We start from the raw sequence: 27784 nt of genomic DNA, 5'->3' as shown, positions 1-27784 counted from the left end.
AAATCTCGGAGTTTTGTCCATTTTTGACAAACGAAATGTATCTAGAATGCCTACAGTCTCTCAAAAAACGGCAACTAACAAGCTCTTGACCTCCTTTATTAATCAATAGAGAATGATCGAACCGTAATGAAGACTTCTTTTAAAATTTAAAAGCTTTGATTGAATAAGATTATTATTTATCGACGATGATCAAATAAGCCATATCAAAACGTTTTTTAAAAAAATGCTTATAAAAAAGAACTGAATGATCAGAGGTCGTTTGAGCATGAGGTCTGTGATCTGTGAGGTTTGTTGTGTGCCTGTATGTATTGGCATGATATATACAGCAATGTTACATAATTATTATGTTCTTGGTCAAGAGGGTTATGAATAACCAATAAAATGTCTTTGTCATATCAGTAATTGTACTCTCATAATTATGGGACGAAAAGTTCTTGAAAACCAGTAAAATTAACCATTAACAAAAATCAACAATATCTAACATCATAGAGTTGTGTTCATTTATTTTCAATTCTTTACATTCAAACTGAAGGCTAGTTTACTTTTAAAATGTCGGTGTATACAGTCATTAAACAATCAATTAAATGAAGACGAACATGAGTTGTCTTTGAAATGGCCTTGACTTTGAAAGACAAGATATCACGTAAGTTGTTTTATCACTGCAATAAAGAAAATGGTCAATTTATCAGAGATACATGCATACACATATTGGTTCTTTTTCAATTTGTTTTGCTTTCCTTTAAAATTTTTGTTGACATTTACTTAAGTTACTAATCTACAACGGAGAGTATCCTCTGTATATATTCTTATGAAAATGGTTATCATTATAACATCTAACATGTCCTATTATTTTATCAATTGCATTCTTTTTATCTCGCCAAATGTAGATACACGCACATGTGTTTAGTTTAATATCCCTCAGTTCTCATTCGTGGCAATGTACTTTGCTTATATTTAGGGTTTTATTTGAAAAACGCTCTCCCCCAATCTCAGAATGGTCCTTCATTATAGGTGTCTTGAAATTCAGCCCAAACTTCACTCGTTTGTCATTTTTAATATAGAACTAACTATGTTTTCACATTTTAATTTTGCCCCTTGCTTATCCTTATTATATGTACTTTTATCATTTGGTTATCCTTATTACTTTTACCTTTCCATTTAACATACATTTCACACCATGACAACCTTTAATTCATCAAACTAGTGTGTTTGTATTTGTTCTAGTTATCAGAATTTATATACTTTCGACATTTTAAAAAAAGTCCATCGATTCTTTAGATTCTTTAGAGAACACAACGTGCATTCAACATTTAAGCGCATCAACAAAAAGTTTTCCAATGATGATGATCAGAACTGGGATATAAAATCAAATCAAATACACCAGTTTGATAATTTAGGATTTCTCACCATGTAAAGATACAAAATTAAGACCTATTAGCAATAATTGATTGGAAGGATCTTTATGCAACTTAAGGGACTAGACACATGAATATCCCAATTTAAATTGCAACGCGCAACCGAAAATTGGACCAAACTTTTTTAACACAAATTATTAAAAAAAAGCTGCGCCCCAATAAGGTAAAGGTCTACAGAAACCGTTTCAAATATCAATCCGACAATAATCTCGACCGAGGCTCGTGTACAAGATAGGTAAAACCAAAGCTAACATATGGATTACTAGTATAATACCAATAAAGGCTTATAGATAAAGGTTGATAATAAACAGACCTTTCCTCTACCCCATTCCCGTCCCCGTCCCCGCCCCATTCCTGGCCCTTTGGCAGCAGGTGGTATTACTCCTTGTCCGCCCCCTCTTTTTGCCTTGGAAATAATGAAAATAAATCATTACATGATGATAATGCTCAAAAGGCTATTTGTAATGAACAAGATAGCTGTGACCCAATGCTCCCTAGTGATACCCCAGTTCTGATGTGATATTACAAAATAAGCAAAGTCGACATTTCACTGGAAGTTGGCTTGTGATTGGTACAAAAATATATCCCACAATATTGCATGCCTAAACAAATAATGTGTTAAAATTTCAAGCATCTGCGATAAATAGTTGCTAAGAAATCTTTGACAAAAATTTGTTTAAAAATATAGGCATAAAATAAACAAAGTCGTCATTCAACAGGAAGTTGACGTCCGATTGGTCAAAAATATATCCCACGATATAGTATGCTTAAACAAATAGTGTGTTTTAATTTAAAGTATCTGCAATAGTTGCTTAGAAAAATTCGACAGACATTTTTGTTACGAACAGACAGACAGACACACATGGGTAAAACAGTATACCCCCTTCTCCTTCGGAGCGGGGGGCATAATACAATCGGTCAATAACTTTAGTTCCAGTCAATCATAAAAAAGATGAAATTACAATATGGTTATTCTGTATACATTTACAGGTATTAATTTCCATTTATATACATGAGTTCTGTTATTACCTTCTCGGAACATTGAGTCTTCTTACGACACCTTCATTTGGAAAAAGAAATAAGTTTTTTTTCAAATTTATTGAATCAAACTAAACGTACATATCGTAGAAATAGCAGAGCTTTCCTCATAGACTACTACACGCGCGTGATTCAACAGAGATATTTTGCGGTAGAAAGCATTACTATAGTCTGTCCCAAGTTATTGCTTCCATCGCTTTTTGATGATTTTTAATAAAATTACACATAACTGTGAAAGAAGTACAGTTGAAATCGTTAAAAGGGAATATATCCAAGATATCTTCATTGAACAATTATCCCTTTCCACTCAGAAAAATTCACAGGAACGAAAACAGATTCCTTACGGAGACTTATAATGGGGAATGTTTACATCTTTTCTCCATTCGGAATACACTCGGAATACATCGCGCAATTTTTAACGCTATCATCCGGGCTTATTAATGGCTGTTGCAATGCAAAATCTCCGTAGACTTTCAATTTCGGGATGTGTATTAAAACCTGAAGCGGTAGAGGGGGCGTTTCAAAACAGATAATCTGGACATTTTTTTATATTAGTGGGTGAACGTAGTTTGAGCACAAAGGTATTTACTATCATTGAAATATCAAGCAAAAAGTGGTGGAAGCAAAAACTCGGGACAGAGTATAGTATCAGTATAGGCTTTGATAAATGAAATTAAAAAAAGCATGCAGTATATTTTTAATATGGAATTTTAATGACATCATTTTTGAAATCATTCAATAATTGCTCACAGCTTGTAACCCACACATCCTGCCACCCCCAACACAATGATGCCACAAATGCCCCCAACGATGACTCGATCCCCGAAGAACCCCTCCATCTCTTTCTTGTTCACTAACCGTATGACGGCACGGCCCCAACTTGTTCTGGTACGGTTACCTGAACCGTCATTGAAAATATATTGTAAATTAACTTCAAGAAACCTCACATATACTTATGTTTAGTACCTAACAAAACAATGTATACAATATACATTGCTTGGAAAGTTAAACATACATGTGTGCAGTGGTTACTTAAACAATAGCTACTCATACAAAGTAAATCATATTGATTTTATATTGCATTTTTTTTAATCTATACTTCTTGCATTATACAGGAGTGTAGATAACATATTAAATGAAATGAACGATAAAAATAAGGAAAGAAGTTACGACATAAAACTGATTTGCCTTCAAGTTTCTCTAGTCTGCATTTCTTGCTGCCAGTTGAAAATGGGGTGTCTCCTAATTTAAGCCATCCTCTGACCATCGTTATTTTCTTTTTAGACAAATTCGGGGCTTCCACCGCCGCCTGACACTGGAATGCTCCCTTTAGAGTTTGGCATAACGTCAATGGTACAACTATTGTAAATGTTGCCTTTTTTCCTTAAAAAATGTATAAAGAACGTATCGTTGATACCCAGAATTTTTTTTTGAATAGATATTCAGTTTTAACAATGAAAAAAAGCATTATACCTTTGGTATTCTGCACAATTACACATTACCCAGATTTGTACCTTAACAGGCATTCAAATATAGTTGATTTTATAGGTAATGCAAAAGGAATTTACATTTTGAGGAAACCTTTAACAAAATGTGATATCAAAGACGCATGCGCACAAGAGACAGGTCTCGGACTCTTTGAGGGATCGCATAGCATGATGGCCATCTTATTTTTATTTAATTTATATTGCTTAGACTCAATGAATTTACCATAAAAAGCAGGCAATTAACATTCAGAAAGAGTACCTCGCAAAACGCATATTCAAGAGTAGCTGTATTCACTTAGACTTGTGTTGTTGCCTCCCAACAGTGTTTCTGATTGACCAGATTTGGATTGCATACTTTTTGACTTCATTGCTTACCATTGCCTGAATTCCCCCTCCAGGCCATGCCTTTGTGTTTATCCAGCAACATGCGCAGCTCCGGAAACATCCGGACTCCGTAGGGATCCGCCCACATTCCCATACTTCCCACCAGTCCGGCGAGCAGTATCCGTGCATTGGGCCACTCTTCGTCGGGCTGGTAAAAAATGTAAAATGCTTCAACAGAGTTGACAGTTTTTTTTATTTTCCTGATATTAACTTTACATGTTAACTCCATATATTTCATGTTCTTTTCTTTATCCTCGATGAAGTTAGCGTGCATTCTTGTGTATCCACCTGGAAAAAAATAATTTCAAAATCTCAGTATAGTATGAAGTTTGTTGATACATCGACATCCACAGTTGATTGAGTTTTTTGTTGTTGTTTTTTTCTTTTTTTGGTTCTGTGTTTTGTTTTGTTTTTGTTATTTTTTTTTTGTTTTAAGTTTTTTGGGGAGGGAAGCTGTTGTTGTTTTGAGTGTATATATCAATTTGTATCATCATTTTTTTTTTTTATTATATAACTGAAATTACATTAAATTAATTTAGTACTTTTATGTAAATAAAGACATTTCTTTCAAGAAATACACTTAAAAGAATAAATGTTTTTGGAGTATATTATTAAATTATCTCCCTATCAAGACATCATCCATGATGAAGTGACTTTTCACATCGCTACAGCCTACCCTCTCTTCGCCACTTCTTCGGGTCTCCCTTTTCCTCATCTGAAAAGACAAAACAAGGCCAATATTCTTTGCTCAACATAACACATTTTTATTTGCATTGCAAACATACAAACCGCCATTTATTTACTTTGATGCAAACAGATACAAATCAATGGCGTCGGAATCAAATTGAAAGTGGTGGGGGGAGGGGGGTAGACTTATCAAAAATCTTGACAACCCCCAACGTTCCAACGCATATGTATATATTCTCTTCATATCAGTACCAGATACAGGGAAAGGCCAGTTTGCTATTTCTGGGTTGATATTATCGTATGTACATGTATTATTATACCTGACATGAGAAAAGCATGTTCCATTGAATCCATGTAATACCCGGGTAGGGAGTCCTGAAAAAGAGTTAAGAGAAAGTGATTATTGTTCAAGTAATATAAAACGCATTTTTTAAATAAAATCTTACATAACAACATTATGTTGTAAGTAATATTTGTATCAGTCCAAGGGGTCGCATTTCGTTATTTACAGGTATAAGAAACATTAGTTACTTAATCTTTGGTGGCTCATTTCGTAGCAATCATTGCAAAAAAAACCCCACAATTTTGTCTGTATGTGAATTTCTTCTAACGCATATATCATAAGTGTTGGAAAACTTTATTTCAGAATACAAATAGATTTGTGATTCGGTTTCGTTTGAAGTTGTATCTACATAATCAAATCTCTTCAAAACTAGGAAGAAATAATCACATTGGATGCATATGTACCGGTAATGATATATAGAATACCAAATTATGTAATTTGTCACTAGATCTGATGTATAGGATAGTAACTTTGTTTAATTTATGAACATTTAGCACTTTTGGATGTAACTTTACTATTGTCATGCAAACAAAAATGACCTAAGTATAATACAAGATGGTTTTACTTTAAGGGTGTAACTTTTTGAGAAATAAGAATTCGTATTAAATTGATATTTCGCTCATCATAAGCGAATGAAGACATACGATTATATATTTAACTACTAGTATTCTTTTAACTTTGAATTTACAAATTTCAACTTTGAGTTTACTACGTACATAGATCTCCATGAAGTTTCGAGCGAGGTCCTTAAATTGATTCTTTTCACCTACAAAGTTAATAAGATGAGAACAAAGTTTGCTAAAATTCTATGAAATTTTGTGTGATATTTAAAATATTTTGTCGATACAACAGTTTCAACAGCTCTCTTTACTCTATTTCTTGTCTAAATACATTTACATATATGTAGGCATTGAAAATCAACTCATTTAGTTTTAGGGTAATTCTCGATTCATTGCAAACTTTACAGTTTCAATGCAATATGCAATGAATTTTCCTTGCTACTTAAAATCTAAAGCAATAATCATAAAATGTGATAGAAATACTGCTTGGCATACACGTTGATTCCACTTTTCCTTCCTTAGTCGTTTCGGCATCGAATTCTCTACGAATAGGCACTTCTGTGCGTGGATTGTTATGCGTCCTGATCAACACCTCACAGCGGAACACCCCCGGGGGGTCGCACTTGTCCATGATAAAGTACATGCGCAGGTAATCATCCCTGTCTTTTGTCAGGAAAAAAACCAATAGAAAGTTGGATAAGTAGAACAATCTATCAGAACCATTTGTATGCTAACAAAAAATACTTTGTCTACTACTCTCACAGTAACAGCATTTCCATGCAACAATATGAGATAGTTTGTACATGTACATGTAATTAGCAAGTATCGTAACTTCTAATAAACCACACAGAAAATTCACATTAATTATGTTATTCTATTTAACCATATGGTAACTAAATTTTTATATACATGTATTTTCATACATGTATATAATATACAATGTGCCCTGCATACTTTGGAGTTCTCTAAATGACCAATAATACCAACTGTTTCGTTTCATGTATATCTCCGAGTTCATGTTTTCGACAGCACATACTAAATGAGGTTTCAGATTGGTCACAAGATTGTTCCTTTTCTCCCATCTTAGGTTATTTCTACCCATGACAGGCATATCGTTCAAGTCTGAAGCTGAAGTGTAGAAAGTTTACCATCACTTTTTTCAGAGAATGCTTGTTAAACATAAATATTTCGATCATTTCTTATCATTTTCAATAGTTTCTAACGTCCATTGTATTTCTCATAAGCATTTGTTTTGAACATAATCATTGGGTTTTTTTCTGTGATGAAAAACTCTATGGGCAATATCATGCTAGATTATCCATACAATATGGTTTAAACATTTGGATTAACAAACTATATGATATGCATCTGTGTCTAATGATCCAATAAATAAGGTCACTTAATTCGATTCACAGACACTTAAAAGATTGATATATTTAACCAAACATAAGCTGAGAAAAAAAAAAAACAAACAAAAAAGTCGCGTGCGTGCGTACAGATGGACGTTAACATGATATCAATAATTGTTTTCAAACGCAGCTTCCTTGACAATTAATTGTAAAGCGTGTAATTCTCCTGTGTATCAAAATTAAGATACCTAATAAAGTAAATGAAGATTTCAGGGTGTAGTTTCTCTGTGTGGACGAAAATTAAAGTAGCCAACACACGAAAGAATCATTCCCCGTATTGTCTGAACTAACAATAAACCTTTATTTGTCGGTCCGTACTTTCATCTTTTATATCTTACCTGCAATGAGACCGTAAGTTTTAGCGGTTTTGGGTCGCCACAACATGACCCACCATACGATAAATTTCACCATCCCAAATTTGGTGGGGTCTAGACGACACGTTACAGACACAATTTTGGAATTGCCAATACGCCTCACCTCCCCAATCGCTTTGACTACACCTTTGTCTGAAATGGTTTTATTGAATCTCAAAAGATAGTTTATAAATTAAAAAGAAAAACGACTTGAAACAATTTCTTTGAAAAAACTTTGCATGTTTTCTCACCATTTAGAAAATCAAAATTATTATTGAAAATTAACATTTTTCAACGGCCACATCAGTAGCCCATTTTAAAAAGTGGGTAGTCTTAAAATTTGTACATTTGCAACAATTTTGTAAATCGCTAAAACACTTATTATAAGTTAGCATTAGCTGCGAAAAAGGAAAATATCTAATTGCAAAATTAAATTTAGAACCATGGCAAAATTATTTCATTTTGATCATTTTGTCCTAAAAGGAATTGTAAAAAATATTTACTTTAACTAAATTTATTGAGAAATTCATAATCTCCCGCAAAATTTAAAATCTATACCGTTATGACTCATTAAACAAGACCTTTACAACTTATTAAACATGACCATCAAAGATAAATAAACTATTTCGCATTTTAAAGATAAATTTCTGGATATGAAATTGTCTTTGCAAAGGTATACCTGACCATTTCTTTGTGTTTGTCTTGTCAAAAGGTCTGTTATCATATTCTTCTCGCAATGTCTAGAACAAAAAAGTACAAGTATACTATGTTCATTCCAATCATTTGTGTTTCCTCAACAAAGATGCATCTGCATGCAAAGTTGGTCTATAAACAAGAAACTCTTTGTCCATATTGTTCATCCAAGCAATATAAGCCCAAAGTCACAATACATGTACTGTGCTTCTAAATTGAATTTAAAAAAGAAAATCAAATTACCCGTTTTGTATCTGTACCAAAATAAAATGTCCACATCAGCAGAAAAACTACAGATATGAAAAAAAAAAAATAAGTATTTTATCTAGATAATATGGTTATAATCTTCAACAATATTTAATAATTAAAAGTTTCACTTTGTATTGTATAATATTTCATTTGTATTTCATATTATCTCGTTTGTTTTGTATAATTACTATTTGAATTGCATAAATTTAAATATGAATGGAAATTTATTAAATTAAATAAATTTTCCATTTATATTTTAAAGTATTTTATTTGCATGGTGAAAAAATTCATTTCCATTATAAAATATTGCATTTGTATTGCATGATTTTAGTTATTTGTTTTGTATCTTAGGGGTTGTTTATATGTTGCCATGCAACAGATGGAATTCTCGACCAAATTCAATGGTCAATAAAGTGCTTAAGTCATTACTATTGTTTTTGCTGACATCCGTATGCTTTTACGGGAATAAAACGTGTTTACGTGTCTAAAGGATATTTAGAGACAAGTAAAGTAATGACATCTATAATCTGTTCCAAATTATTGCTTCCATCATTTTTTGATGATTTTCAATAAAAATACACATACATGTGAAAGAAGTACAGTTGATATCAATGAAATGGAAAATATCCAAGATATCTTCATTGACAAATTATCTGGACATTTTTCATATTAGTGGATGAACGTAGTTTAAGCACAAATGTATTTATTATTATTGAAATATCAAGCGAAAAGTGATGGAAGCAAAAACTCGGGACAGAGTATAAAGTAAAATATCTCAGAAATTGTTTAGCAGAAATTTTAACAGAATACTTAATTAGTTTCATAAGTCCAAAACCGTGCTCAACTTTTTATGAACAATAAATATACAGTTTTGGTTTTTGGATGGATGGAACTGTAGCTCCAAGGTCCGTGGAACTACACTTCAGCAGATATTTAACGCTGATGAATGCATTTTTTATATAGAAAAAAAAACCCTGCTATTCTATAAGGCTTAAGTGTTGTAATACCGGTCTGTGTCGGTATTACTAGTCTGTCTATTGCAATATCATTAATATATTCTTTAAAACATTGACTCACAAAATAAAATCTTCATATTTTGACTTCTGCTGTGTACTATTTCAAATATTTTGCTTTTCGAGTCCGACCCTTAATGCTGTTTAAAATCAAAGTACTGAGAGTACTAAACGGACTTAATTGATGTGTCTTGGACATGTAAGTGTCTGACGTAAATAATTTGTTTTACTGTGCGACCATTGGGGAGAGCGCAGCATAAATTGAACTGTCAATATACAAGATTACATTATCATATATAAAAGGGGGAAGGAAAGTCAAAACACATTTTATCTAATATGTTTTACGGTGCAACCGTTGGGGCGAGCGCAGCATGAAAAATAAAACAACGTAAATAAATTCGATTGCAAAATAAAATAAAACATACCTATTTTTTCAGTAAATTTACATTATTCATAGTTTATAAGATTTGTTATAAGTAGAACAATAGTTGAATCTCAGATACAATGAGATAATAAATATTTTGATGTAAATGTCCATTGCACTTTATTTCCTCTTTTAAGTGATTGTAACGTACGTCAATTCATCCCTTTTTTTGGAGTAAACATTTTTTCTTAAACTTACATACAAAAATTGACTTATCATAGAGCCCCCCCCCCCCTTAAAAAAAATCAATTTGCACATAGAAAATCGAATTATCATGGAGTTGCCCTCTCCACTTTTAAAAAAATAATAATTCTAAAAAAAATTTTAATTTACGCTTTAAAAAATTTGCTATTATAAAAAGAAAATGGAATCCCCTCCCCCCCCCACCCCCCCAACATTTGGATTGGGAGCATGTAATAAATGGAAGTGAAAATAAAAAAACTATTGAACTGCGAAAGAGCTGAAGTATTAGAATTTTCTTTCATGAATTTGAGAATTATCATTTTTTCCCCTTTTTGCTTGCAACGATATTTTGGATGAGGCTGCCATCCATCCACCCAACCCCTGTTAAAAACGATGCTATGTGAACATTCCTGGAAATTAACATTACCGTAATTATAGTGAATAAAATAAATGTTAGCATTCATCCAAATGAGTGCAAGTTACAACTGTTTCCTATATCTGAACATAGACATATATATCTATGATCTGAAGAAATGTCCTAGCTCTTTCTTTAGCTTTTCAAGATTTTGAGAGGAATTTCAGCAGATTTACAATAACTTTAGTTAGAGTAATTTCCCCTTATTATAACGTCAAAGTTCACGTTGGTTAAGTGTCGTCTGACTTTGTAAATTAAGGTATCCGATGTACAATTGACCAAAAAATGATGCCTGGTAAGGTATATATTCTATGTACTCGTTTTATATGTAAGGGTATGTAGTTTCTAAAAATAGATTTTTTCCCGCCAAATCACTATGGGGAAGTAACTCTAGCGCTGTAAATCACGCACGGTAAAATCCTACTTTTCTTTGACGAAATTCATAATCCAACGCATATTTCCGTTGCCTGGTAACTTTCGTGTTTTCTATTCCTTTACGATTGAGAACTTGTAATTTTAGAATTAAAAATCTAAATTGTTGAGGTTTTTTTTTTCATTCATCTTCGTAAGCCAAGGGTTTCTGATCCGCGCCCCTCCTGTATATATCAAACCCTTGGCTAGCAAAGTTGGGGGTATTTATGAATAACTAATAGCGAGCGAAGCGAGCTCTAAGAACTAGTGTGCGCGGGAAAAAGAACGAGCTAAACCTACAGTTTATCAAACAACCTTTTTTGTCTACGTCCAATAATGCTCTCTAATGTTTTCACCCGTGGTGCTATGCCCAAAAATGGCCGACTTTTAACTTGTAATTTACGGTGACTTAAAGTTTGAAGACACGTTTTGAGTACCGCATAATATTATGCTTTGGCGAGACTCAAAAGATTTGTTATATGCTTCCATACCTCCGTAATTGAGTCGAGAAACGTAAACAAAAACGAACAAAGTCATGGATGACGTCACAGTGCACTCGCGCTATATTTCCCGCGATAAATTTAAAGGTGGATCAAACATCTGTAATGAGTGTACTGCCTATTTCAGTATTGACTGCGATACCTGGCTCATTGACATATGATTTGTTTTTTTTATTTTTTAATATAGAGATTTTATGTATATATACTAGCAAGAGTTATACTTTAATGTCATATCGATCCATTTTTAAGCTAATTGTGCATGCATGTACAGTATGAGTAGGGAGGAAATAAACAATAGGGCAGGAAAGCGGAAACGCGTCATAACACGAGATTTAACGAGAATTCAGCCGTTGGAGATAAACAAATACACGGGGTTTTGTAAATGGCATTTTCGATTCTATATTGGCTGAACTATGTGTTCGGACATTTTGAACTAAATAAAAAGGAATAAAATGAAAAAAGGAATAAAATGAAAAAATAAACAGTTAATAAAAATATGCAGATATTGCATATAGTCAGACTATTAAATTTAAAAGTGGGAAATTACACACCTACAAACAGGTACCGGGCTCTCTCTCTCTCTCTCTCTCTCTCTCTCTCTCTCTCTCTCTCTCTCTCTCTCTCTCTCTCTCTCTCTCTCTGTAGGGGGTTGCGCTGTATGTATCATAACCATTAAAATTAGTACCTCTGGCATACTTATTGTAGAGCAATACTCTCTCAAAAATTCTTTGACGTTCGTTGATACCTAAATAAAACTATAAGTTGACAATGATGCAAGGTATGTGTAATTCTTGCTGCGCTCGCCAGAACGGTAGCACCGTAAAACACATTAATGAAGCAAAAAATCTTGGGACAGATTTTAACTGCATTTTTGTTGTTGTTGTTATTTTGATTCTATCAATATACATGTATATTATTTTAATGTCTTATTGTCTAGTCTGAAGTAATTTATACATATATTGGATAATACCTGGCTGCAGCTACATGTAGTATCTACATCGCAGATCTCTGGATAATTTCTCACCATAAAGTATTTTTAAACTTTTTACTCCCATATTTTAAATTTATGCATAAAACTTGAATTAAAGAGTAATGTATATTTTTTTTAAATAAGAAAATCAATTTATCTCGAGAATATTTCACTTGTATGGACAGATATTGAGATTATTTTTGGTTCCTAAATTCACTAAAATTTGTCATTCAAACACTGAATTGTTAAGCATTAATGATTGATTTGTGCATTAAAACTAGAGAATTGAGATACCCTAGCTAATTCACATCATGATTAGAATTGACTTGACAATGCCACTTTGGCGGAAAATTTCTCTAATACTAAATATTGATGTTACATGGAAATTGATTGTCATTGGTTTTATTTTCACGAGCAACAAATATACTCTTATCTTAGACAACACTTTGTCATTCATTGCATGCAAAATTTACAAATATAAAATGAAACGTAGAATCTTAAACGAACATGTGTCATCTGAAGATATGCGCTGTTTTTAAAAAAATGCGCTAATGCAATTGTATCTTACTGTAAAAAAAATCAAAATGTGTAAAGTTAAATTTCAGCATTCTTGAAAAATTATCAAATAGTATATGATAAATGAAATATTATAAACTTTATTAATGTACTATTATAATGTACAAGAGGGAGACCTGTCCCTCTTCACATATATGCGGTAGGCAATTTTGGACTGTGATGCTGTTGTTAGTCCTGCCGCATTGCATTTATGTTCCGATTGTATATTTATTGCTAAACATATTTCATTGAACAGGTATGAATTTTATATCAATTGATACCTCCCCGAATAGTACTCTTATTTTACTTTACTATTACTTGTATCAAAATGTGTTATTTCATATTTACGTCTAATTACGCTTAAAAAAATACAATTATACATATTGAAGAAAACAAATACCTTGTACAATATATATAAATGCTCTACAAATGTATATACAATATTGATACGTATATTATATCAATTGTTATTTCATATCTAAGTCTATTTACGCTAAAAAAAGAATACAATTATAAATACTGATTCACTTATATCGCTGATTAGCATTACTGATCCAGGGGGCCCCTGGCACCCCAGGTGATGTATATAAAGAGAGCCTCTGCGGAGGTATTATCTCGCATGCAAATTAATGTTTAATAAATGCATACAAAAAAAATGATTAGAATGGGGAAATATTTTAATTTACAATGTGTCTGTCAAAAATAATGATGTCCACAAATTTGAGTTTTGATTATCCTTTGTTTTTATTGATTTAGTTATTGATGGTAACTTAATTTTTTTTTGGATTTTGATAATTCAAAAGTTTAATTTACATACTCATTAGCTTCTAATAATTAACTCATACGCACAAAAAACAAAAAAAGAACTTCTTGCTTTTATATCCCATACCAAAACATTCTCATTATTTGCTCATGAGCAGCTCATATCTTGCAATTGTTTATGAAATAGTAAATCTATCACATTTGTAGAAATTATGTAACACATATAATTCTGAAGTGCATACAATTATGCATTTGTTACATGTATGGATGCTTCACATTAATGTAATTGCAGCTGTTGGGAATACAATTGCTTAATTATCAAATAAGAAGATTGATATCAAGTGGAAATAATCAGTTAACAAGAAATTGATTTGAAAGAGGGGAGGGGGGGGGGCAGTATTCATTGCAGATAGAATTTGACTTTTTTGCACTTGAAATACAATTTCTCCTATAGTGACATCTGTCGCTGATATTTATAAATGAGAAACTATGTGATTTTGGTAAGTTTTAACTTTCCAAAGGTGGATTGAACATTCCAACCCTTCCCCCTCCTTTTAAAACATTCCTGATTTTATACATGTATGTCATATATGTTCACTATGAATGCTGTGCAATAATGAAAAAAAAGAATTTTCATAACTTATAGATTCTCATTTTTTGAACGGCAGTAATCGATTTCAAAAGAGATTAAACTTTCCCATTTTAACATAAAATTGTTAAAAGACAATAACAATGGATTTCATGATACAGGTATTCAAATTTTAATAGGTGTACATAGCAAGTACTTCTAATATCATCAATTCATACATGTTGCGCTATCAGACAGCGAATATCATCAATTCATACATGTAGCGCTATCAGACATCTAATTTCATCAATTCAAACATGTATAGCACTATCAGACAGATAATATCAACAATTCATACATGTAGCACTATCACACAGATTATATCATCAATTCATACATGTAGCGCTATCAGACAGCAATGCTCGAACATCTTCTTTTGCATCATGTGCTGAAAATGTGCAGTTTGTGAGTTTATTAACCAAGTTTTCTTGCTGAAAATTACCCACCTCTGATTTTTTGAAAACTCTTCTGGCAATTTTTAACGTGTCCACAAAACCCACAATGTTTTGAAAACTCTGCGAACAGGTTGAATTCTTTCAGTTTGTTAGCAATGATTGGAAGATCAAAGTTGCAGACATTGTGCCCAACAAGTATTGGTTCAGGAATTTCCCTAATGTAGTCAATGAAATTTAAAAGTGCATCTTGAATAGGCTTGGATCTTACTTCACTTCCTTTATGGAACATGGTATTTGTATCCCTGTTGTACTGTATTCCATTTACTAATGAGGCCTGCTCAGTTATATTACAGCGTGGATGATCATAAACATTGAAACCTTCTCCAGCTGCAATCTGCAAAATTTCGCAGTCCCTCCCCCTGCCTGTTGTTTCAATGTCGAAGGTGACATACGTGTAAGACTTTTCTCTAGGAAGTGTCAGGCGTTGTGGGATTTCTGTTGTCTTGGTTGGTTCCTGCTCCTTATCATGATCTAATTCAGCATATTTAGAGAATGTAACTCCTTCGTGGACTTCATTTGTGGCCTCCTTACAGCTTTTTTTAATCTTTTTAACAAATCGCTTTCTCTTCCCTTGTAAGCTCATCTGCTTCGCTTTCTGAAGTTTCCGCTTGGTCGCAGTTTTCATTGCTAATTTCATGGTGAATTGTCCTGGGGATAATCCAACTGCGTTGTTTACCTATTAAGGAGAGTTGAAATTTTAATTTTTTGTTATGTTTGTTTTTAAAAATGACAGACAGAAATCATACATGTATATCGTGTACTTATAGAAAATATACCCTTTTCCAACTTGTGCGATATATACAAACTTTGCCTTATTATGTTTAATAAACCCTATGGGTGTGTATGAAAATTTATTATTAATATTTCATGTTAAATACTGAAATCTGATTGGTTTAGATGCAGATTATAATCCATTCTATTACCCTCAGCGATAGCAACACACTTGGCAACGGGTAACACAACGAATTGTTACATGCGTGTAAATTATGTGCGTACGGTTCGCCGTAGAATTCACACCAAGTCATGTTATGCGTTTGAAATAATGCAAATAAATAATAAAATAAAAGCAGTAAAGTTTCCTTTAAAATTAAGACATTCAGTATAATAAAATATATAGTGCTTGTTTGGAAGGGTAACAGTTGAAAAAGTTGACACCCAATGAAAACAATTGTCAACCTCCGCTTCACATCGGATTACAATGATTTCTCACGGATGTGAATTTCAATTGTTACCCTCCTAAACAGGCATGTTTTATATATTGCATTACCCTCTCTGGCATTCTTTGGTTGTTATTACACACCTGTTTTCGTTAAATAATATAAGCTATCAATATAACATAAAGTTTCAAATGTGATGTTCAACTCTGATTTTTGAGTATGACGTCGAATAATTAATTAATTACATCAACTTGGTATACAAACAGTTGTGGCGAAATTTTCAGGGAGATTTATAAGAGACAGAATATGTAGACAAGGGCAAATTGTTCACAATAATCAATCATCACATGATTTATTTTTAATTGTGTCTTTGATACTTTCTATAAGTATATGATATAAAAATCATGACCTGGCATTTTTTATATCACATCCTATATTAGCCCTCGGTCACTGTTTATCAGCCGGTCAATATGCAGCAATCTTGGGCTAATATATGATGCAATATAAAAAATGCAATGTAATATAAATCTATATATATTTACATTTTGCAAATGTATTTCTACATATCTAAATATATGAACCTACAAAAAGCAACAACCTTCATTTCTGTATGAATATTTGCCTAACCAGTCAAGAGGTCAATTTTATAACATCACAATGACAATTTATTGCACATTCTTATGGTTTGAATGTAGCAGACTTACAAAGTTTAATATAAAATCTCGGTAATGTCTATAATTTGATTTAATTTTGTTAGTTTTCACACAGAGTTGAACGTTTTGGCTATTTTATAGGTTCATATAAGGAAACATATTTCCAAATGTAAATATGAATAATTGCACATCCTTTATTTAGAAGTACTCTGTGGTTAAAGTTTGAACAAATTTATGCAAAGCATAATACTTCTCTCACTTGCCTTTGATAAATATCCATGGCCCTCATTTTTTTGCAATACAGATGCTGATATTCTACCTGTCAAAGATTTACTTGATCCGAATGACCTGTGTAGATATTTCTTTTGTTATAAAACAATTTACAATACTAAATGCAAGTCACTTTAAAGCTCAATATTTAGTGGCATCAACTTACTAAACATCTTAATCAAGTATACATATACATAATTGATGATAAAAGAAGCATACTTTTTGGTAAATACAACAATAATAAATTATACAGAGTTCAGAACTTATTGATACTTATTGTAAAACAATACATTTTTGCCAGTAAGTTCAAACCTCTCCAAAAACTGGACTTTTTTAGTTTAAGTATCATAATTGCCGACAGATTCCTTATTCAGAAATTTATGTTATTAAAAAAACTGCAAATATTTAGAATATGAAAGAGAATGGAAAGCAATTTGTGATTTGCTGTAGGTAGCATATATATTAGCTATTACATAGAACTTATGAATTATAAACCCAAAATCTACTATAGTTATTACTAGAAGTAAAATATACATAGCTGATTTATGTTTGATGTACATGATGTGATTGCCTGTCTGTCTTTTTTTTTCTTTCTCTTTTTACTTTCTCTATCATATATAACTCTTTTGCATAATATTATGCTATATATTAATTTTCCTGGTACCATGTATGAAAAATTGTAAAAGAGTTTCAATAAAATGTTTCCAAAAAAAAAAAAAAGTATACATATACTTTCACATTTAATTTTTAACAATCCTTACTTGTTTTTTGGAGCTTTCGTTGAGACAATGAAATTAAAATTTTCATTTGCTTGTGTAGATCCAAGGTTGGTCAAGGCAGCAGCTCTGTCTTTCAGGTTATTTATGACATCTGTTAGAGCACTCTTCAGGTCAACGCATGTGAGAGGCTTGCCTTCTGGTAGACTTCGATACCTGTCAAAAAGAATGTTATAAAATCAACACCCTCTATTACTGAGTACGGTAATCTTATTCTCCATAATTTCCATCATTTATTTTGGTCTTTATCATGAATACATTGGATATACAGACCGATATGAGCTAAGGACATATCAACATGGAGAATACAGTAATACCCTCCTTACATAAATTTATGATACTTTAAATTCTTTTCTATATTGACATGAACATAAGTCTTTACCTAAACTTTGAAGGGTTCTTTAGATAACTGCACCAGGTAGCACTCTCTTTGGCACATTTGGAATGATCCCCATACAAGTGTGGAACAATAAGATCCAACGACATTCTTAACTTTTTTGGATCCTTTTCATGAGATTCTTTGATGGCATACATGATGCATCTACCATATATAGGATATAATATAGGATATAACATTTGGCTGTCTCAGAACTTTGTACTTCTGTCTCGATTTATATAGCTTTATTGTTATACTTTTTTTGGTGTGGTTGGTGTCATCTCTTTTCTCCACGTAAGGAAAATCAGCTTGAAGACGGAATTTTGTTGTTGAATCATTGTCGCCATGGATAATATTAATCGGATTGCCAGTCTTTTTCAAGTCCCGGGCCATTGTTATTGCCATGTCCGGTTCCATCCCTTTACTTGGCCCATCCCAGTTTCTTGAACAATCATGAGATGGAATAGTATGATCTTTATTCTGATGAAGGCTACATACATGGCAGGACTTGCTTCTTATTGAAAACTGAATTACTTTTCCTGATTCTTTTCCAATTAATGATCCATGACCTATATTAAATCATATACAAGTTAATTTTACTCATACATGTGACCACCACTATATATCTGTGAAAAGAATGATACACATTATAAAAGGCATCATGAAGGAACATCCATGATAATTAATTAGTAATATTTCAGTCATAAATTTAATTAAGTTAAATACATAAATGTTTTAAGTATTTGATCAAACTGCAAAACTTAAAATGTGAAATAAATATAAATTATTCATCATTATTCTAGCTAGTGTAACGGGATGGGAGAAATAATGACAGACCAGACCGGGTTTCGAACCCGGGCCCCCTGAATCTCTAGTCAGGTGCTCTACCAACTGAGCTATCTGGCGCCGGTATTCGAACCGGTCTGACCGTCACATTCCTTCCCCCTTAAATGATCTTTGTCCCTGAAGATCACCCCCAGACTCTTCCCCTGGCAGGAGTTCACCTGTCAGATCCAGGGGTTAGTCACGACACCAAATGTAACGGGATGGGAGAAATAATGACGGACCAGACCGGGTTTCGAACCCGGGCCCCCTGAATCTCTAGTCAGGTGCTCTACCAACTGAGCTATCTGGCGCCGGTATTCGAACCGGTCTGACCATCACACTAGTTTAACTATACTCAGTCTGAAAAATAAGATACATTTACTAACAATAATTAAGAAATTAACTTAATGTCTACCTAAGTTCTACGAGTATAACCTGGGTTGGGACAGTTTACGCTTTATAACCTTTATAAAAAAAGCGAAAATTGCTCAAAGCCAGGTTATACTCGTATAAGTTGGGTAGATAATGAGTGATTTCTTATAATTTAATTTTTTGTAATTTTCTGTTCAAGCATGAGATGAGGGACTGTGCAGATAAACAGTTAGTACTTTGAAGTTTAAACAAGTTGCTGTCCTTTAAAAAATGACTACAATACGTGGACCATTTGCATGTGTTTTCAACGAGAACGAGAAAGTCTTAAGATTATCAGAGATTCCACCCACTCTAGCCCCCTGCTTTTAACCACTAAATTTGTACGTTGTATTACGTATATGTATAGCCCTGACTTTTTATCTCAGAATTGAAAGTGTTCATACTTCTAAGATAATTATGATATATCTATTAATGAAGTTTGCATGTACATGTATAGTATCAGGCATTTGGCGAATTCTACTATTTGCGCACACATTACGATTTGTAATACTTCGATAACTATGCAGTGACAGCTTTGTATAAATTAATTTCATACTTTGATGCATCTTTCTTGAGATTTAAACTTTTATACAGTGACATAATTATTCAATCATACTTAAATGCTTAAACATTTTAATCGGGAAGTACTCTAGCCTCGCCTACTATAAAAGTAAAGTTAAGTTACATGTGTATTCGGAAAACAACATAACATTGCAAATTATGCTATTTGATGCATGTTGTAGTTTCGACATAACATTAACTTATTTTATAATATTGACAGTTCATATCACATGCCGATCATTTCTTTAAAAGGAATACTTTGTTTCTGTACTGTTTACCGACAACTTTACAATAACAGCGCCTTTGAACTTATGTGTGCATATGGCATGGAATCCCGATCCCGATTCAGATAAACGTGTGCTAGCCTGGTTCCCTGAGCTACCCATTACGCACAGGAACCAGGCTAGCTCATGCGCAGGCTGAATTTTCCCCATAGCATCCGGTTTAACCTCGCTTATATATTTTCTGCGTGGACCTCAGGGTCCACGCAATTAGCTCAGGTGTATTACTGTCATAGTTCCAACCTGTACCCCGTTTCTGCCAGCCTCCATTGAAGCTTACTTCCATCTTCAAAGAGATACAAATAAGTAAAGAACTAGATAATAATATGTATAGGTGATCAACATTAGCTGGTTATAATTTATAATTTTTATTACCAACATATCCTTCATTTCATAATCAGTTACTATAATCATTATTCAAACTTAATAATAAGAAAACTGACTGGCAATCGTGATTCCTATTTCACACAAATTTAAGATGCAAGAGTTATATTAATTATTGCTTTAAGTAGAAAAACATGTGCAGTTTGTGCACCTCAACAAATTTCACTACATTGAATAAATTAAAATCATTTTCAAACCATGCCTTTGACTTTTATGTTCACTAATTATTTTTGTTTTAATTAGTACCTTTCCATTTCCCTTTTTCTTCCTTTTGTGCCTCATAGCAAGACAACTTTGCTATGGTCTCCAGTGTAGATTCGATTTTGTATTCCCACCGTTTTAATGTTGTAGGGTCCACTGGGGGGAGATTTAAGGTTGTGAGCAGGTTGTTCACCTGTACAGGACCAAGTCCAGTGTGTACAACAGCTAAAATACCGATAATAAACATGTATAAACCGAAGCAAGGTATCATTTCAACTTGTGTTAAATGTGTCGATATCCTGCCTACTAGTTCTAGGAAACAAGTGAAGAGATTTCTGAGGAATTGAATTTCTATAAGCAACCATAGATTAACTCAATTATATGACCATTCAAACATTTGCAAAAAAACGCATGGCCAAAATTCATGTACATAAAATAGAAATACTGAAATGTATAGTTATGTTAATATGTACATGCATGCATCCCTATAAAATACAAATCATTATCATTAATGTGTGGGTTTTTTTTTTAAATTTGCTTGTTGGTTTTTAAAATGGTTTTTTTTATTAGCCGAGTGATAAACAGATGAAAACCCCACAGCTCCAGAAAAATACATGGATCCGCGCCATACTTTTTGACAGTATCCGTTATTTGTTATAAATAACAAACCATTCTTAAAAGTGAAATAATTACCTAATGCAAGTTTGGAGTTTACGTCAAATGCCCCTTGGCTCCTCTTCCCAGTTTTTACATCGTTTAAAGCCCAGCAAACATTGTTTTGGCATGGAATGAACAGTATACTATACTTCCCAGTCAATATCTCCTTTCACTTTCGATATTAGAAAGATGCAACGGGGTATTACACGATGCACAAAACATACACTTCGCCAATACATCCAGTTCAACAATTCCACGGCCCGAGGTCTGACAGATCTGGATTCGGCGGTTTGTCTTTACAGTAAGAGTGGTCCTCTTTAACAGCGTCGTCTACCCGGTGTGTAGCTAAATTTATCTTCGCTTCCTGTGCTTTTAGGTCCTTATAATATGATTTTTTACTTTTAAACTTTCCTTTCTTGTGTCTGTAGTGCATTGTAACATTGTTTGACAGATTCAGACGACAATGTTTACTAATAAGTACTTTAATTGCTGGTTTATATTTCGCATCAATAAAACGCTCAAGTGATTCTTTTTGTTTGCAGCGCCATCCATATATAATCTTTTAAAAATGACAAGTAATAGCTTTTCAAAAAGCTTGCCTGACTAAACAAAATTATTCAATGAAAGCATGCATGTATCAATAAGGCTATCTTATCAGAAATGAATTTTAATTTTCGCTGCTGATCATAAATTTATAAACGGAACGTGCAAATTTAAGACGAAATGTCAGTCTTTTCTTCCATCTAAAACATTGCAGTACATGTATATCACTTGAAATTCATTTATTAAGGTCTTCCGTTTCCAACGGAAGACCTTATTGTTATTGCTTTGTTTCTTTTTCCCTTTTATTTTTTTTTTTTCTTACGCTTTTTTGTACAAGCGATTTTTTGAAAACGACTTGACCGATTTTCGTGAAAATTTCAGATCTTGTAGATATTGATAAAAACCTTATATATAATTTTTTATTTTAATGACGTCATTTCCGTTCGGGAGATATTGACGTTTTAGTGATTTTTAGAGGGTCATTTTGTCCTGCTATCTCCTCCTAAACGAAAAAAGATATTGAATTTAAATTTTTAGGGATTGTAGACAAAAGATTGTAGATGTGTTTAAAGGCATTTGTGGTTGTCTGGCTTCAAATGCGTCGAAGCTCGCCTGGACCCGAAAATAGAGTTTTAAAAAACGACGTAATTTTTAATGGTTTTCGTTCTTTATCTCCTTTCCTGAAAATATTTTACCATAACATATAGAGCAAATAAAATTTATATTTACAGGATCTTCCGTTTGATAACAAAAAAAGGGGCTGGTCCCTTAAATAAGGGGCCAAAAGGGCTCTAAAGTCTTTCTCCCATAGCACTTTACTGAGAAATATTTTGTAATATGTTTACGAAGCAAAAATGTTCATCTTTCACTAATAAAACTATACATTAAATTTTTTTATTATGCGTTACGTAATTAGGGGTTTTAAGGGGCCAAAAATCTAAAACTTCGATCGAATATATCTCAAAAAGGACAAGTATTTTGAAAAGCAATATAGAATAAAAGATGCTTAGAATGATGTTTTAAACAATATTCAATCATAAAATTTTCGTTATCTGGCCCCAATAAGGAGATTAGGGGTCGGCCCCTAAAATGTCCTTTCCCAGATAGCTCAAAAACGGCAAAGAATTTCTAAACACTTGTTGAACAAAATATGTTTAATATCAAAAGAACTTTCGTATGATGCCAAGAAAAAGGGGCTGGCCCTTCAATCTAGGGGCCAAAAGGGCTCTAAAGTCTTTCTTCTATAGCACTTTACTGAGAAATGTTTTGTAATATGTTTAAGAAGCAAAAATGTTTATCTTTCACTAATAAAACTATACATTATAAAAATTTTATAATGCGTTACGTAATTAGGGGTTTTAAGGGGCCAAAAGTCCAAAATTTCGTTCGAATATATCTCAAAAAGGACAAATATTTTAAAAAGCAATATAGAATAAAAGATGTTTAGAATGATGTTTTAAACAATATTCAATCATAAAAAATTCGTTATCTGGCCCCAATAAGGAGATTAGGGGTCGGCCCCTTAAATATCATATCCCAGATAGCCCAAAAACGGCAAAGAATTTCTAAACACTTGTTGTACAAAATATGTTTAATATCAAAAGAACTTTCGTATGATGCCAAGAAAAAGGGGCTGGCCCTTCAATTTAGGGGCCAAAAGGGCTCTAAAGTCTGTCTTCCATAGCACTTTACTGAGAAATATTTTGTCATATGTTTAAGAAGCAAAAATGTTCATCTTTTACTAATTAAACTATACATTATATATTTTTTATAATGCGTTACGTAATTAGGGGTTTTAAGGGGCAAAAGTCCAAAACTTCGATCGAATATATCTCAAAAAGGACAAGTATTTTGAAAAACAATATAGAATAAAAGATGTTTAGAATGATGTTTTAAACAATATTCAATCATAAAATTTTCGTTATCTGGCCCCAATAAGGAGATTAGGGGTCGGCCCCTAAAACGTCATATCCCAGATAGCTAAAAAACGGCAAAGAATTTCTAAACACTTGTTGAACAAAATATGTTTAATATCAAAAGAACTTTCGTATGATGCCAAGAGAAAGGGGCTGGCCCTTCAATTTAGGGACCAAAAGGGCTCTAAAGTCTTTCTTCTATAGCACTTTACTGAAAAATGTTTTGTTATATGTTTAGGAAGCAAAAATATTCATCTCACATTTATTTAACAACATATTATGATTATTTTATCATGTGTTCCGTATTAAGGGGTTTTAATGGGTTTTAAGGGGCCAGAAGAACCAAACTTTGATAACATACCTCAAACAGAACAAATATTTTAAAAAACATTATTTTGAAAATCAATATAGAATAAAATGCTGAGAATGATGTTCCTAATAAAATTCAACCATCAATTTTTTTGTTGTTGCCCCAATAAGGAGATAAAGGGTCAAATATCAAACTCAAGGTCATATAACCTTCAAAAAATCGCACGGAAGACCTCCTCGTTGCTCGCAACGAGATCGTGTCTAGTTTTATTAATTAAATTTTTAGGAATGTACACATATCATATAAGTGCATGTAAGCTTGAAACCTGGAGAGGTAATAGTCGTTTTTTAAAATTGTATTTGTATATTAAGATGCAAAATCAAATGAAAGGCATTTTTAAAAATGTCCAACCATATGAAATATGAAAGGGTATACAAACACGTATTGTATTTGAATGTGTGTGGGCAGCTTCATCAAAATCATCTTGACAAGCAATTAAAAAAGTGTGAATTCTCAAATTCATGAAAAAGTTAAGAAAAGTGCCAGCTGCCAAAAAAAGTTGGGGGGGGGGAAGCAGCCTCCCTTACCCCAACCCCCGATGCTACGTGCCTGTGATGTAAACACATGGTGTATTCGCATGATCCCAACTGACTCGTCAACTAATCGGCGCGCAAAAACTATGAATGCGACATTATGGCGCGAAATCTTGCTATTACCTTTAACGCAACGAATGAACTCATCCATTGGCAGAGATCCATGGGGAGGGGGTCAGATGTATTTTTTGACATTTTTTTGTAACAGCTACATGTATATTATACTTTGGGTACGATGTTTTGGAAGAAATCTATCGAATTAAGAAACACACTTGATTAGTAATTGTTAAATGCAGTAATGTACATTAAGTAAGACACGCGAGTTATGATCCCGTTTTAAGAATAATGAAATCGCCCAACTGAACGAAAATCGGGTCACACTCCGCTTTGGCGATTTAGTTCCTCAAGTAAACAATCCAGTTGTATAATATATATTTGTTTTAATCCAAACTGATGACTCTCTTGTAATAATGAGAATCCAACACCAATTATTACTTACATTGTACCGTAATAGACAAATATTTTACAACTTGTTGCGATGACCCGCTCCCCCTTTTTCACCGTTCAAATGTGGTGGAATGCTGATCTATTTTTAAATCAGGATTACACACGTGCACTGCATGGTGAACGTCCCTTTTACTTGAAAACTCTTGCTCGCTGTTGTTATTACATGCCATATAACATTTTCATCAATTGTGAATTTAAATGCTGACATCTTAAACATGCATCGGTTAATCTTTTTTGTGAAATATCATGATATTGCTAGTCCCACTGCCTGCACTGTTTCGGAGAATGCAACTTTTAAACCTTAGATATGCCTGACGCCATGACGGTAAATTGTGAAAAAAAGCAATAAATTCAAAAACTTGTACTTCAAAATGTGGTCAAAAATTTAAATCAGATTACTTATTGAATAACATATAATATACGATATATATTTTAAACAATACATATATTAAGGTCAAGATCTAGTAAATGAAAGATGCCTACAGGTTTATGAAATTCAAGATATATCGCGATAAATTCTTTTAATGATGCTTCATAACAATATCTTTGTTTCATAGGGTGTACCAGGGTTTAAATTTTTGGTAGAAATAATGAAATATCATATTTTAAACATCATGTTTTGAAATATGAAGGATAAAAGTAACAAACCTCGGAGTTTTGTCCATTTTTGACTAACGAAATGTATCTAGAATGCCTACAGTCTCTCAAAAAACGGCATTTAACAAGCTCTTGACCTCCTTTATTGATCAATAGAGAATGATCGAACCGTAATGAAGACTTCTTTTAAAAGTTAGAAGCTTTGATTGAATAAGTTTGTTATTTATCGACGATGATCAAATAAGCCATATCAAAACGTTTTTAAAAAAATGCTTATAAAAAAGAACTGAATGATCAGATGTCGTTTGAGCATGAGGTCTGTGATCTGTGAGGTTTGTTGTGTGCCTGTATGTATTGGCATGATATATACAGCAATGTTACATAATTATTATGTTCTTGGTCAAGAGGGTTATGAATAACCAATAAAATGTCTTTGTCATATCAGTAATTGTACTCTCATAATTATGGGACGAAAAGTTCTTGAAAACCAGTAAAATTAACCATTAACAAAAACCAACAATATCTAACTTCATAGAGTTGTGTTCATTTATTTTCAATTCTTTACATTCAAACTGAAGGCTAGTTTACTTTTAAAATGTCGGTGTATACAGTCATTAAACAATCAATTAAATCAAGACGAACATGAGTTGTCTTTGAAATGGCCTTGACTTTGAAAGACAAGATATCACGTAAGTTGTTTTATCACTGCAATAAAGAAAATGGTCAATTTATTAGAGATACATGCATACACATATTGGTTCTTTTTCAATTTGTTTTGCTCTCCTTTAAAATTTTTGTTGACATTTACTTAAGTTACTAATCTACAACGGCAAGTATCCTCTGTATATATTCTTATGAAAATGGTTATCATTATAACATCTAACATGTCCTATTATTTTATCAATTGAATTCTTTTTATCTCGCCAAATGTAGATACACGCACATGTGTTTAGTTTAATATCCCTCAGTTCTCATTCGTGGCAATGTACTTTGCTTATATTTAGGGTTTTATTTGAAAAACGCTCTCCCCCAATCTCAGAATGGTCCTTCATTATAGGTGTTTTGAAATTCAGCCCAAACTTCACTCGTTTGTCATTTTTAATATAGAACTAACTATGTTTTCACATTTTAATTTTGCACCTTGCTTATCCTTATTATATGTACTTTTATCATTTGGTTATCCTTATTACTTTTACCTTTCCATTTAACATACATTTCACACCATGACAACCTTTAATTCATCAAACTAGTATGTTTGTATTTGTTCTAGTTATCAGAATTTATATACTTTCGACATTTTAAAGAAAGTCCATCGATTCTTTAGATTCTTTAGAGAACACAACGTGCATTCAACATTTTAGCGCATCAACAAAAAGTTTTCCAATGATGATGATCAGAACTGGGATACAAAATCAAATCAAATACACCAGTTTGATAATTTAGGATTTATCACCATGTAAAGATACAAGATTAAGACGTATTAGCAATAATTGATTGGAAGGATCTTTATGCAACTTAGTGGACTAGACACATGAATATCCCAATTTTAATTGCAACGCGCAACCGAAAATTGGACCAAACTTTTTTAACACAAATTATTAAAAAAAAGGTAAAGGTCTACATTAACCGTTTCAAATATCAATCCGACAATAATCTCGACCGAGGCTCGTGTACAAGAGAGGTAAAACCAAAGCTAACATATGGATTACTAGTATAATACCAATAAAGGCTTATAGATAAAGGTTGATAATAAACAGACCTTTCCTTTACCCCGTCCCCGTCCCCGTCCCCGCCCCATTCCTGGCCCTTTGGCATCAGGTGGTATTACTCCT

General features: G+C 32.7%; 2 protein-coding genes and 1 long non-coding RNA gene across 5 annotated transcripts; all 3 read right to left on the bottom strand.

The window, feature by feature from the left end:
- Positions 1-560: 560 nt before the first annotated feature.
- On the bottom strand, positions 561-9734 carry LOC128158471 (uncharacterized). Its single transcript, XM_052821340.1, has 15 exons — positions 9696-9734; positions 8613-8659; positions 8356-8416; positions 7662-7829; positions 6902-7042; positions 6410-6577; positions 6071-6120; positions 5332-5386; positions 5001-5039; positions 4316-4612; positions 3642-3836; positions 3204-3351; positions 2445-2475; positions 1729-1821; positions 561-659 (listed from the first exon to the last, which is right to left on the bottom strand). Exons 1-15 carry the CDS (start codon positions 9709-9711, stop codon positions 657-659), a joined length of 1512 nt encoding a protein of 503 aa, XP_052677300.1. The 5' UTR covers positions 9712-9734; the 3' UTR covers positions 561-656.
- A 4854-nt stretch (positions 9735-14588) lies between these two features.
- LOC128160581 (uncharacterized) lies at positions 14589-22038 on the bottom strand. 3 transcript variants are annotated; one of them, XM_052823930.1, is made up of 7 exons: positions 21523-22038; positions 20875-21054; positions 18424-20530; positions 18173-18331; positions 17776-17946; positions 17008-17092; positions 14589-15610 (listed from the first exon to the last, which is right to left on the bottom strand). In XM_052823930.1, exons 4-7 carry the CDS (start codon positions 18322-18324, stop codon positions 14918-14920), a joined length of 1101 nt encoding a protein of 366 aa, XP_052679890.1. In that variant the 5' UTR covers positions 18325-18331; positions 18424-20530; positions 20875-21054; positions 21523-22038; the 3' UTR covers positions 14589-14917. The 3 variants fall into 3 exon arrangements, with proteins under 3 accessions (XP_052679890.1, XP_052679877.1, XP_052679882.1); XM_052823917.1 differs by having other exon boundaries at positions 18173-20530; XM_052823922.1 differs by lacking the exons at positions 20875-21054; positions 21523-22038 and having other exon boundaries at positions 18173-20746.
- Positions 22039-26486: 4448 nt separating this feature from the next.
- Positions 26487-27784, bottom strand: LOC128160602 (uncharacterized). The gene is made up of 2 exons (XR_008240308.1): positions 27712-27784; positions 26487-26657 (listed from the first exon to the last, which is right to left on the bottom strand). It is a non-coding gene; the product is annotated as an uncharacterized LOC128160602 (long non-coding RNA).

This window comes from Crassostrea angulata, chromosome 1, assembly GCF_025612915.1.
Source record: "Crassostrea angulata isolate pt1a10 chromosome 1, ASM2561291v2, whole genome shotgun sequence".
Classification (NCBI taxonomy): domain Eukaryota; kingdom Metazoa; phylum Mollusca; class Bivalvia; order Ostreida; family Ostreidae; genus Magallana; species Magallana angulata.
The sequence above is the reverse complement of the archived record's forward strand: the minus strand, read 5'-3'. Positions and strand labels throughout refer to the sequence as shown.

Excerpts from the sequence above, each read along its gene's own strand:
- LOC128158471 (XM_052821340.1), bottom strand. Across the intron at positions 7,043-7,661 it reads AACTTACGGTCTCATTGCAG|CTTCAGACTTGAACGATATG; the intron begins GTAAGATATAAA and ends TCTACACTTCAG. Across the intron at positions 6,578-6,901 it reads GATATACATGAAACGAAACA|ACAGGGATGATTACCTGCGC; the intron begins GTTGGTATTATT and ends TCCTGACAAAAG.
- LOC128160581 (XM_052823917.1), bottom strand. The coding sequence starts at position 18,366 with ATGTTATATCCTATATTATATCCTATATATGGTAGATGCATCATGTAT. Across the intron at positions 17,093-17,775 it reads ACGAAAGCTCCAAAAAACAA|GTCATTCGGATCAAGTAAAT; the intron begins GTAAGGATTGTT and ends ATATCTACACAG. Across the intron at positions 15,611-17,007 it reads GCCATGGATATTTATCAAAG|GTAAACAACGCAGTTGGATT; the intron begins GCAAGTGAGAGA and ends TCTCCTTAATAG.